At 41.3% G+C, this 13827-nt stretch overlaps 1 protein-coding gene and 1 long non-coding RNA gene across 2 annotated transcripts; both read left to right on the top strand.

Moving 5' to 3' along the window:
• The first annotated feature begins 93 nt into the window (after nucleotides 1-93).
• On the top strand, nucleotides 94-12706 carry LOC119504555. The gene is made up of 3 exons (XR_005210589.1): nucleotides 94-473; nucleotides 984-1061; nucleotides 11549-12706. It is a non-coding gene; the product is annotated as an uncharacterized LOC119504555 (long non-coding RNA).
• LOC119504554 lies at nucleotides 5961-10093 on the top strand. The gene has a single exon (XM_037796774.1). It carries the CDS (start codon nucleotides 7847-7849, stop codon nucleotides 8477-8479), a length of 633 nt encoding a protein of 210 aa, XP_037652702.1. The 5' UTR covers nucleotides 5961-7846; the 3' UTR covers nucleotides 8480-10093.
• Nucleotides 12707-13827: the final 1121 nt, after the last annotated feature.

Here is a 13827-nt window from a genome sequence, read left to right as displayed (position 1 = left end):
ATTTATCATTATTATACAATGGTGTTTTAATTTGAATTGCCCTTAGCTGAAGAGGCCTCTATGTGTGCCCGAGTGTTTGTAAACAACACTGCGCATGCCCAGAGCCTAAAGCGGATGACACGTGCAACTGATTGCCTGTTGCTCAGCTGCAGTTGATTGATTAACTAGGTTTGCCTGGTCCTGTTGTTGTTTGCTCTACTTGGCAGAAGTTTTTGAAGAAAAAACTTGGTATTAAACACCTCGGTGCCCAGCAACCGTGGGATATGTTATAAACCAAACAACTGGTAACAAATAATGAGATTTAATGTGGAGAGGTTCAGGAAAAAAAAGGATCTCAAGCATCTTTTCTGAGAGGATCACTGAAAGCAGCATGACAGCACGTTTAAAGTGGGCCTGGTCTGCAGAGCTAACATGGCTAACGTTGCCCAAATTGACTGACACTGAGGAGTATAAAAGCAAATTGAGGAGAACAGGTATGTGTCTGGTTGTATTATCAGCTTTGTTAAACTGTGCAGGATTATGTGCGCATTGTGTCAAATGTCATTTTCTGCTTTTGCATCTGTGCAAAGTATTTTTCTCCACCATGTTTCCACCTAGAAATGCCACTGATGTGTGCTCCTCCTCATTAACAAACTAACCTTGATGTGTACAATCTGTGGAGCATGTAAACTACATTTTTACTATTATTGTCCCATGATGACTCTGAATCAGCTTTATTGGCCAGGTAGTCTATGTGATTGTGTACACAAAAAGGAATTAAAAAACAATGACATTTGCAAACAGTAAGGCAATGGTGCAATATGTGCAATATGTGCATGTTAAAACAATGTGTATTTCAACTAAACAGTAAATCATTTGCAGGTACAGTCTATGTTTAGTGTTATAGGGTTTATTGTTGCACTGGGATTGTTCTGACAACATGAGACTGATGTTAACTGTTCATCATAGTGATGGTCTGTGGCCTGTGTGTCTGGTTTGAACAGGTCATGTGAAGGATCTGCTGGGATATTTCCTGCCCGTTTCCTGACTCTGGACATGTCTAAGTCATGAATGGATGGCAGGTTAGTCTGTTCTGGCTCTATGACCTTTTCCTCTTGTTAACCAGCTCTTATTTTTGCAGAGAAGAAGGAAGAAATTATTGTTTATGTACCTGGAATACACGATTCAATAAACTGGATCAGTGCGTTGATACTGACCTTTTTAAGTGGAATCGGGTATCGGTCATGACATTTATGATCCATATCAAATGTGAACGTCATTCTATAAAAAGCTGCTGATCGGTTACATTCATTCAGTCATGGTGGGCCACAGACGCCGTGTTTAGTGCCATAGCAATCCCTGACCTCATGTTACATTACATGAAACATATTCCAAGTAGTTCCGGGCAGTGAGGTATACATATCTAAATTCAGAAAAAAAGAGCACTGGTATCAAATCAATATCTTGGTATCTGCAGATACACTATAGTTAAGGTAGCAAAATTGGTATCAGGAGAGAACAAGCTAGATCCGTGCATCCTTCTTCTTCTGTTGAGTTTAATGGCAGTTGGCATCCATGAGTTGCATTACCACCACCTAAAGTTTCTCAGTGCAAAGTATTTAAAGTGTAAGTGATCCACGTTTTAACATTGTCCACTCTATAACCCACACCCAGTTGCCTGAGTTGGTACAAATCCTCCCCTCAGTGTATCTAAATCTTCTCCAGATATGTCCACAATGTTTAAATATCTCCTGGTAGTGTCCAGCATCATTTTAATGCTTTCCGACTTCCCCTGTATTTCAACGGCACAATTTATAACCATTGCAATAATTCCCAAAGACCCTCTTTTGTCCATGCAGATATTCTCATCAGCTCCGGTTCCTCTTGTACTGCCACCGTTTTGTCGTTACACTCCATTCTCTTAGAAGCATCAGCGTATGATAATCTCTTTCCAGCTCTGATCTTATTCACTTTCAAGTCCTTCATTCTCCTAGGACACTGTGCTGATCCCGCATGGTGATTTCCCTCACAGTGCAGGTACTTTGCTTGCTCTTCTTCTTCTGTTTTGCACTCCTCCTCACGGCAATTATCCTTCCCACATCTTATGACTCCTACATACTGCTCTGATATATTCCTGACAGCAGAAACATCTGAGCGGAGGAACCCTCTCATATGGCCTCACCCTGTTAGACACATATTCATGGTACACTACTTCCGGCAATTCCCTTTCAGAAGTCAAACACAACAAATTACTGTCCTCCTTCTCCCCGTCTTGCAATCTTGTCAGTCTCCGTGCCTCACAAACGCCAGCAATATCCCGAAAAGACTTGGGTTCTACTGACATCGGCACGCCACTTGCCACTCCCTTCTTCCTTGCTTCTGGACCCGAGAGGGAAGCAATACAAACTGCCGTAATCTCTGTTTTCACTAATCACACGGGCTCTATCTCTGGAGCTTTGATGCACACTCATTTATAGCCATTCCACTTCTTGTGATCCTGACAAATCGCACAACTCCAAAGTTTTCCTTCAACAAACTTTCCAACCAGGTGTGGCTCCTTGAAAATCCTGTCTCTTTGCGTAACAGCAATCATCCCAACAAGATACGTCTCCTCGTTTCTCATTGCCTCACTGGAATCACTTGAATTACTACTCCTCTTTCTTTTAATTAAATCCTCTTGTAATCCTCATTTCCAAATTTGTTCTCTGATTTTTCCACCCCTGTCACTTCCATCTCGGCGCCGTGACGTTCAAGTGCCGGCTGTTACAGATGTCACTCGATCAGTGCATCACTATTACGTACCTGTTTATCTGACCCCTCAGCTCCTGCCTTTATTGTGAGCCCACAGCTTGGTGTGTTTCCACAGCTGGTCACTGGAGGGAGATAAAGTGCAAGCTTGTTTTTATGTAAAAGTTGAATGAATCCTGACCCACCTAGTTAAATGCTTTTCTGTCAAGGCACTCAGCACTGACCATGACTCTTTATTTAACCACTGTATTACCAGTGTGGTAACATACTGATTGAAAATGTAAATTTTTCCTCTTTTAAACGATAGCTTCACATGACTATTTGCCACAATTTGTAATGTTAAATGCAAATTGATAATTATATTTATACATGCACAATGCAGACATCTTACAATATCTGTATGTAAATGACACTCTGCTTCAGCGTCGCTCCATCGGTCTCTTCTTGCCTGCAGCCTTTTAACTGTCATGTTATTCCTCCTCCTCCTCCTGCTCTCTCTTTCCTCCAGCATGCAAACACTGTAACACCATGATGAACCATTGCAGCAAATTCTGCTTTACAGTATCAACTCGTAGTATCACCACATGCCTCTGTATGCACAGCAGCACACGCTTACATAAGTCACACAGTAACAGCTGGTCTGCAGCTGGCCTGTATTCTACTGAAAGGATTTATGCTGTAAAGATGTCCTGTACACGATCATGTCCAAGAGAAAAACAGTCTTAAATTAATGATCTATATGCTGACACACATTCACACTCCCATTGGGTTCTGCTCTCTGTGCTTTGACGTCACCGTACCAGTAATTCACACTGCAGTGAATGATTTCCTGCTGTTTTTTACACACACACACGCACACGCACACACACTCACATACAGACCCACTGACTCAGCCTGCTGCAGCAGAACAAGGCTGCTGATATTGATTACGGAACAGTGGAAAACTAGCATCATCACCATCATCTGTCTCCTGTCTCGAAAGAGAATAAAAGTAGTGCAGGTTTTTATCTGGGGCCTGTCTTCTCAGTTTACTGCAGATGTCAGCTGAAGCTGCTCTGCTCAAATGGAGGCTTGTGTGTTTGTAAGAAGGGTGGGAGTGTGTGTGGGTGTATGTGAGAGTGGATCCTTGTCTGATCTGAGCTGTAACAGGATACTGTCCAAGCAGGGCTGAATATCTGAATAGAAGGTCTTTGTTTGTGTTTTTTCGCTTGGCTGATGTGAGTTATAGTTGTGATGTGCTGCCCATAGCATCCCCGTGGTTCTGTTAAATTGCATAGGCAAGCACTTAAAACCTAAGATTGACTCTTTCTCTCACTCTTGCTCTCTCTACATCATGTCTTCAAGGGTAATGAATCATTTTTATGGTAACCCACTGCTTATTTTGCTACATACAACAAACGCCGCACAGTTCATACTGGGAGGAAATCATGCTAGTGTCCCTGTCGTCCAGTTACTAGATGCATGTGATGTATGACCTTGTACATGCAATGTATATGATAATATCTGCACCAGCTCTGAAGGTTACCCAACATTAATCAAATGCACTTTGGCTATAGAGTCCCGGAAGTGACAAACAGAGCAACTAGATACCTAAATGTAAAAGCTTAGCTCCTATGATGTAGTCTGTACAATATTTACCACTGATGTTAGACACACGCATCCAATCTTTGAGCGTGTGTATGTGTAGAACAATCTTTGCCTTGGACACTTCATATCATCATATCACATATCATACATCAGCAATAAGGAAACAGTGGTTGAGTCTGAAATTCCATACTAACATGCTATTTCTCGAGATATTTTAGTATGTCCGAAACCTTAGTATGAAACCAATAGTACGTGAATTGCATACTATTTCCGGTGAAATATTACATTATGAAAACGCTGGACACTATGGCGGTATACAGTAAATATCCGACAATGCAATGCGGTAGTAACAACGTTCATAACATGACGTTGACAGACAGCTCTGTGACATCAATAATGCTTCAATTTAACTCTAAGTATAAGATTTCACTTTCCTAGGCGTAATATATGTTTATTTATTTAGTTCAGACTTAGATTCTCACAAATCATCATTTTGGTCACATGAGGTTGGCACAGGTTACCATGGTTACACGTCTCCAACCAGCAGTATAACTGCTGCCAAGTTTCAACACTATTAGTTCTATAGACACAACACAACTCTGCTGCTTAAGATGAACAGCTGAAGGAAACTCAAAATACTGAATCACAGTCATTTTAACCAAAAGTAGACTGGACCAGGGAGAGGCACACAGATGCTCTCACTCCTCCACATGCGCATCAAATGCACACAGATTAAAGTAATCTGGAGCAGAGTGTGTGGTATGAGAGATTGAGAGCAGGCTTTCATCACAATTTTAGCTATAAAGAGAGAGGAGTAGATGGAAATGGAGTTGGAGATAATTGTATTTTGGAAGGATTAGGCTTTTAAACACTTAAATGAATTCTGCACACTAAATGAAGAGGCCGCACAACTTGTTTTGTGTGTTTCTGTGTGTGTGTGCTTGTAAATGTAGAAGAATGTGTCTAAGTACATGTGTTTGACTTTGTCATAACAAAACGTTTTTTGTTTTTTTTTTGGTTAAGCATCTTTGTGTTTGCAGGCAGGCCAAGTCCTGCTGCTCAAGATGTTTGCCAATGATGATGGCAATCTGTGTGTGCAGCTCTGCAGGCACCATGTGGGATTAGTTTAGACTGAGTGGTTTTTAACTGCGAGATGTTGCGCAACCACCAGAATCTTCCAAAAATGGGCATCATGTTAATAAAAATACTCCACTGAAGCATCTTGTCTTGATCCCCAAAATCTTTACTCACTCAAGCAGGCACGTTTATTGCACAGCTGTATAAATCTAAGGGAAATTGTGCAATACATGCAAGTAAAGCTGGTAAGGCTGCACGAAGTTACCTGAAATTTCAGTGTATATTCTAAACATATAATTTGTTTGTTTCTTAAAGTAGTATCCATATCCAGTCTTTCATATACACAGATAAATACTATGCAAAATCAAAGCTGCTTCATGAACTTTTTGATATTTCAAAATTGTGTAGATTTAACTCTATCAACATGCTTATTCTTTTTTTTAACCTTTGTGTCATGCTGCTCCACAGCAGCACAGTTGTCTTTATATCCTTTTGTAAAGGTCTTTTTTTTGTGTCTTTTTGAATAGTACAGTAGGATAAAGACCTGAAGAACGTCTTTAGGGTTCCCTGTCATTTATTCCTTCTATAGCCACATAAAGTACAACTTCCCCTTGTTCTTGCTTTTGCTTCTCTTTCTTTGTATTCCTCTGCCTTTCTCTCTCTCTCTCAATCTTCTCTCTAGAGATCAGTAAAGCTAAAAGCAGGGAGGAGATCCGTCAGTGCTACTGCTAATGCAATGCCAATCCTGAGATAAAAGCAACGCGCTAAGTGAACACTCAAATATGCATGTGTGTGAGTGCAAAGCACAAGCTCTGACCCGCTAAAAGCTTTGTTGTTTTGATTCCCTCTAGCTGAAGGCAGTTATTTAAAACATCACTTCTTGTGCTCCAGCGTTGCCCTTTTCACTTGTGTGTATGAGCCGGTGTGCCTGTGTGTGTCTGTGCAGTGTATTTATCCTGAGTCATACTTCATACTCTTATCATATCACTTCTGCAATGCCACCGCAGAACCAGTCAATATTTGTCTAGACGGAGAGGGAGAGCTTAGCTGCTAATGGAGTGGATAATATTATAGCAAGCAGGGGAAAAGGAAGAAGAAAACATCAAGGTGTTATATCATGATGATGTAACTGCTTTCTGTCAGAATTTGTAATGTGGAAACTAGTCATTATTGCTGCAACAATTCAGATGTGAATCGGGAGTTCAGGTTTCATTTTGTTCATGTTGCAGCACTGCTGTAACGATGTGAATGAGAACAAGGTGTACTTCACCTTCAGTAGGGCACAGAACAGGGAACCAGAGCGACATTCAAGGTTTTTAGATTGAGGATTACACATTAACGGCTTTAATTTGGGTTAAATGCTCCTAAAAAATTGGACTCCTGAGATCACGGGACTCTGGGTGTAGAGATTGGCTTTTCAGTTCACCTTTTCCTTTCCACTTAAAAACTGCTTAAAAATAACATTTAAATTGGATACCTTTTGCAAAAGTGTTAGATAGATAGATAGATATTTTGATGCTCACTACATCTGTAGAAATAAGTGCACTTTGTGTGTTGTGCCAGAGAATAGTATGAATTCAATTTAACAAATCAAATTTCCGTTTGATTAGAATCTTTTTTTCATCTAAGCCACCAGATTTGCAGCAAATAACAGTTTCTTAGCAAAAGCAAGTCTTTGAGTACTAAAATATGAGAGCATGAATGTCTATAGTAACCTATTGTATAGTGTTTTTGAGAAAATCTAAATCAATGTGCATGTGTCTGTGTGTGCACCACTATGACTTGTGTGTAAAGACGAAGATATAGTTTGCGGGAAGGCTGAGGTGCCAACTGGGTCAATAGAGGGAGGGAATGAGTACCGGGAAAGGGTGATAACGCTGAGCAGCAAGGTGATAAAGGGGAGAGAGAAATTGGAGCATCGCCCCTCCCTCCTGCTCTTGCCATCTGATGTCGAGACAGTGTTGCTAGGGGCAACCATCTGAGCAAGAGTAAGAAGGAAATGAAGAGACCAGCTGGTACAAGAACAGAGTGAGCCAAACTGCATCAGCAAAGAGGAGAGAAACCTGCATGTCTTGCCTCACTCTGCCTTGCTTGACTGAGCAGAGCTGATCAAAGCAGAGCTCCAGATGACGACGACGAAGCAAAACAGTCAAGCAGAGGACATGACAGCCTGCCAGCATCAGCAGCACAGAGGCTGGCTGCCCAATCACCAGCTGACATGCTCATGAGTTCAGCAGCCAATGAGCTGCCAGGAGGCTCCTCCCCAGCACAACCACTCAGATGCCCGGCTCAGATCTCTTATTAATGAATGGAGCAGTTCCCAGGCTGGATCACTGCACATCTCTGCACTCTCTGCTCGGCTGCTCTCCGCTCTGACACAGGAAGACGGGGGGGAAAACATCAACAGCGACGACAAGGACAACAGCAGCAGCACAGGACGAGTTAACAAGTGGCCATGGAGGGACGACAAAGAAACACAGACACCCATGATGAGGACTCAACCGAAGGCATAGCAGCAGCTATTCAAAACAAGGACCCACATCCTGATATCCAGCCACCGGACTCACCTTCTCCATCATCATCTTCTCCCCCTCTTCCTCCATTAGCCATGCCACCTTCCACATCTGCCTCTGCTCTCCTGGCACTGGCCTCTCCAGCCACCAGGCGCTCCATTTCCATGGGAGACTTCCGGCGGGTGACAGGGGCTCTGCGAACCGGTTCCGAACCCCCGTCCACCTCCGCCACGGCCCCCTCCTCCAAACTTGTAACCCCCAGCTCCAGCATGGAGTTCGAGGCGGCTCGACGGCGCCTCCTGGAGGTAGAGGAGCGTCAACGCGTCATCAGAGAGATGGAGCGACGGCTGGAGGAGCTCCGGCAGGTGTTTGTGCATTCGGAGCAGGAGGTGGTGGTTCACGGGGAGGTGGTGTCGCGGATATCTGGTGCAGCCCAGCAGGGGGAGCTGTACGTGGTAGAGAACAGCCAACGGCTGAAGAAAGGCCTGAAGTTCAAGAAACATCGACCCACCATCGTCTTCTCCTCCATGCTGGGACTCCGCACGTGCCTCCCCTGGCCCTCGAAGTTCAAATAGGACAATAGAGACATTTCCACCATCGCTTTAGAAATGTGCTTTTTGGAGGATAGATCTCCATTCTTAAGCTATCACTCATTGACACGGCTGCTCTTGTCTCCACCTCTCTGCTCTTGTATCCTGAGGCTGGTCCTCCAGGTCTTTAGCGTGCCTACAATAATCATAAATGCTACTAAGCAGCTTCCTGTTTGGTGGAGGTACTTCTCTGGTTAGCAAACCAATCAAACCAGGACCAGTGCAAGGTGGTATTATGTCTAAAGATTTTTTTGCTGCTTGCAGTTTGGTGTGGTGTTGGACTTGAGGAGAGATTGTGTATTGATATAGAATCGGATGAGTCATTTTTCAGGTGATGTGGGAGGAGAGGTTCAGACTGTCCTGTGAGGTAACAAGAGCTTTGTTGTAATGTCTCTTGACTTATGCAGCAATGAATGAAAAGCCAATGAGGATTACATTATTATTATGTAATGTTAACCTTTTCAGGGGAGGGGGGGTGTAAGAGGGAAAATAGATGAATAGACAGAAGAAAGTGCTGAACAATCTGCCTCTCCAACATGTCTAGAGAGAAGTGAAGGGCAGTGAAAGAGGTGCTATAATAGGGATTGCTGCACTGTTACATAAAACCAAGGATGCAGCAGTAAATAGGCGGGATAAATTGAAACGAGTCCGGAAAAGAGAAAATGCACAAAGTGTGGAATTCAGATGGCTGAGACAAAACGTGCCTTGGCTTCTCTGTGACCACTCGTCCACTACCACAACCCCTGTTTTCGGCAGCATAATCGAGGGAAAGCACGCAAGCAGGAGAGGAGTTCAAGGTGGGACGGTTCCACCTGTGGCCTCTTTTTATCCAGTCACCTAGCAACCACTCGTCTCTCCATCCTAAATCCGCCTCCACAAACGTACAGAATGTATCCAGCAGAGCACTGTAACTAAAACAATACTAGACAGCTGTAGAGGTCTCCTGAAGGATTCAGGAACATTTATTCAAAATGAATTAGAACTGGCTATGTAGTCAAAAATGTGATTTGCTAAAAGCTTTTGTTGAACCAGCTCATTTATTTGATGATTAGGAGTTGCACTTAAAGTTAAGCCATGCATGCATTAGTGAGGAAAGCCAACATGGGCCATCACTGTTTGCTGATTGTGTCTTGGCATTGTATGTAACAATGGCAAGCTATTTAGAGGTGTAGTTTTGCCCAATAGAAAGACACAAGTTTAGTGTTTAGTGTGCACAATAATAGCTTCATTGATATAATCAGCTTTTTTGTGGCATATAATGAAGTTAGACAATATTTCTTTATTCAGGGTTTGAATGTCAAAGCCGACCGGTTTGTTTGGTTAATTTTATAGATCAATGAGTAATTATGCATCTTTGTCCCATATTTAGTGGATGACCTGATTTCTACATATAGATCACTCTCATTTTTGGCCTAATTCTTCTCCTTCACATTTCTCTTCTATTTGGATTAGCAAAGTATCTCTTGTATTCAGCTACTCCACCAATTCCTTGCTTCAGCTGTGCGTGTGTAGAAAGCACAGCCAATACACCAGGGATTTCTATTTTTGGCATTCGAAGGTTATGGCAGAGAGGCAGGCATTCAATCTCATTCGTTGGGGGAAAAAAGCATGTATAGCGATGTGAGTGCATGTTCGTATCCATCTATGTGTGCTACTTTCTAACTGAATGAAGTGGGATTCCTGCAAGTGCAGAATCCCTGATGGTGCTTTGTTTGCTCTCCTATCATTAATGACCTCACCGAAGAAAAAAGCAAGTCTGTTTACAAGAGAGGCACATGGTTTGACTGCATAATTGCTTAGGTTTCCGTAACGTCATCATGTGCACTTAGATATTCCAATTTTAATTGCTCCCAAGATACGCATGATTGGTACACGCTACTGCATCATTTGAGATGCGTTAGAAATGTCTCTTTGTCTCTGTCAAGTCAAGGGTGACAGGAAAGGGCATTGATGTATTGATCTGAGACAAGGCGGCCTGTATCAGGGACCCTGCAGGCAAAGGGAGAAGAAAAAACACGATGCATGTGAAATTGGATGTGAAGACTAAATGCACAAGTTTAATAATGTAGGTTGATGCAAATCAAATAGAATGAAGACCCAGGTTAGCTTTGGTTCTTTTCTAATTTTGACTATAAGGGCTTAAATGATCAGTCTGTCTAAGTTTATTTGGTGCACAGTTAAAGGGGCACTCCACTGATTTTACACATGAAGGTCTGTTTACTCGTCATGGAGAGTACCGCCTGTTGTGAAATATCCTCTGCGGAGTCCTCAGGTGGGGATGTCTAAGGAAAAATTGTATGTTGGCATTTTTTAAAAACAGAAACCCTGCATTACACACTAACAATACGTAGGGCTGGGCAATATGACGATATATATCGTCAAAACGATATAAAAAATGTTGTATAGATTTTTCTAGATCGTTTATATTGCGATATAGGCCTATATTTATTATTTTTTAGTAGTATTTAATTCACACAGGAGTATACAAAAATAGTCGTTTATTTCATATAGACTATTTATTTATTGAATTACCAGAGAACATATGAAATGACCTGTATTGTGATAGAAGATTTTGGCCATATCGCCCAGCCCTAACGGCACGGAGGTCTAATGAAAGATGGTATCTATCTGAAAGTATTATGGGAAATGTAGTATCAAGCATTTCTGGATCCTACATTTAATCCCTCTGGAGTCCCCCAACTGCATAGAAGTGCAGTTCTAAATTGCTGGTGTACCCCTTTAAGTAAAGACAATGTTACCGATTCAGTGTCACTGTTGACGTTCTCAGCTTTCAGATTCCTGATAGCCATGATGACCTTATCATTGAATGTTGACCAACTCTATATAAGCATTCCACATGGCCAAGGGTCTGTCTTTGTGCACATCTATACCAAACAATATTCAGCCAAGCCAGTTGCTGGCAGAATAAAGGGGTCTAGTAGGCCTTAAACATGTATTCATGGTCCTATGTATATAGCTAGAGTTATAATTGAATATACAGCTGGCCTATATATTTCTTTTCATATGCCTTATGCAATGTTTGTGCATTGGCAGTGATAACTTGGTGATAATACTGATGCTGAAGGCGATGGTAAACAGCCAAACTCATGACCATCATAAACCTCAACATCATTATCTGGGCAGAAGGAAAAAAAACAACAACTCATGCACTGTTGTGCAACTGCACCTTTTGTGTTTTTCTATGAATGAAAAAAAAAGACTACGTTTCCCAAAGATCTCTGGGCCCACTTGCAGAATGAATGTAATTGTAACTGAAGTGTTTTGCCCCTTAACACTGAATATACAGTTTAATCACATCTATCTTGTTTGAACCTGTGGTTGGCAATAAATCCTCTTATAGCCTGTTCATTTTTGGGCTCTTGGAGTTACATTTAAGGTCACATGGCTTTTGATACAATAGATTTTAACCCCAAACAAATAACTGTTTGAAGAACTGGAAACTACGACCAACTATAAGTAGAGCTTTCACAATCCTGAACTGACACAAATGGCCAAGCACAGGTCCAATAACACTTTTATTGATGTTTATTTATCCTTTGAATGTTTTAATATTTTGTGTTTGTTTATGTGATGTGAGGTGGTATGTATTTATGTTGTGGTTGAATAAGCACAAACATTTTTTTTTTTGTTTTCCTGAAGTCTTTTAGACTAGATGGTTTATTACCTTTATTCACACTTTGATATTTTTGTTGACTGAGAGCTGTATATTCTACTTTATGAATGTTAAGTCAAATTTTACTTATGTGCAAATTGTATATGCGTAACAGTAAACAGCAGGTTTGGAGTCAATTTGGTTTGCAACAGCTATTTGCATAATTAAAAAGCCTTAATTGCAATCATTTCTGACAGATTTATGATTATGAAACCCTGCTCACAGGAAAGAAAATCCACTTTCCAAGTTTAATTGAAAATAAGCTGGATTGGAAGTTGGTTGTCCTCAAACCTTTCTGATGTACTGCCACTGCTTCTTTAAAGGCTTTTGCTTTCTGCTGCACAGTGAAAGAATGAATGTTCCGCTATGTTTAATGCTTACATTTGCTACCACTTATATACATTTCTTGACACTGTAATTTACCTGAGCACAGAGCTACAATGTACAAGTACTAGTGAATATTAAACCATAGATTTCATCTTGAATATTATCAGGTTTTGTAAGATAGGCTGACTTATTAGAATAAATGGACAAAATGACTAAATGTTGTTGTTTTTTCATGTCTCAGCCTGGACTACAGTCTCTCTTTGGGATGCTGCTGGAACATGAAGTGTTTCAGGTGAGATCTCTAGATTTTACATCCTTTGCAGTTGCGTGAGAGGTCCAGGAAGTACTAGGGTCACCTTGCAGCAGCCCACAGCAGTGTAGTGCCTGATCAGCAGAAACCTGCTCACTGACGTAACTAGATGCTGTGTAAAACACAAAACTGTGAGAAAGCTGCATCAGGCACATACATTCAAGTCATTTGCTTGTCCATCAGAGCCTCTTCTCAGCTGATTATTTGGTTAAATGGATGTTAGATAAGCCTGTGTTCAGATGTAAAAGGGCAGAATATACTGGAAGTATATCCCACTTCCAAGTGCTCATTATTGCAAGCCAGGATTTGTGCAGATACATTAAGCTGATGTTCTTACTCACTTAATGAAAAGCATTAACCATGTAGATGGGGTTTTAGACAGGCAGATCTGAATATATCCAGGGTATTAGAAAGTTAGAACATCCTGTATTATATTTCATTTTCAGAGATTACTGACCCGGATGTATACAAACTTGACGTACTTATCAGTGTGTTAAAGTATTAAAACTAGCAAAAACAAAAAGCTTTTATGCTAAAGTTTGCATGAATGTAATCATTGTGTAGGTGTGTTTAGGGACTCTGTGTAGTTTATTTATGGATTCCTGCTAAATTTGACATCGTCTGAAAAGGACAACCGTGAGCGCGGCCACTGACTGCTGCTTGCTAACGTTACGCGAAGGTCCCTTTTACACTCTTGTGTTAAACTACCTACTATAACTCCCTTAAAGATCTGTTTGCATATTGATAGATGTGCCAGCTCCACCAGAGCTTAGACCTGTCGATGAGAAGAGCAGCAAAGATGAAGTGCAAAATACACGAGAACAGCTGTCACTATGCACGGCTGGGGCTATTTATAGCGTCCATACTACTGATTCAACACATGTACCTGCACTACGACTTGACTTTTTCGACATTTTTATGGTATATTATGACATTTTTTATTGCAATACTATTGCTTTTTTATGACTTTTTTTATGGCATACTACACTGACTTTTTTTTGTATGAATTTTATAGTATAGTAT

Source organism: Sebastes umbrosus, chromosome 16, assembly GCF_015220745.1.
Source record: "Sebastes umbrosus isolate fSebUmb1 chromosome 16, fSebUmb1.pri, whole genome shotgun sequence".
NCBI classification, from domain to species: Eukaryota; Metazoa; Chordata; class Actinopteri; order Perciformes; family Sebastidae; genus Sebastes; species Sebastes umbrosus.
This window is presented reverse-complemented; position numbering and strand designations above follow the sequence as displayed.

Excerpts from the sequence above, each read along its gene's own strand:
- LOC119504554 (XM_037796774.1), top strand. The coding sequence starts at position 7,847 with ATGGAGGGACGACAAAGAAACACAGACACCCATGATGAGGACTCAACC.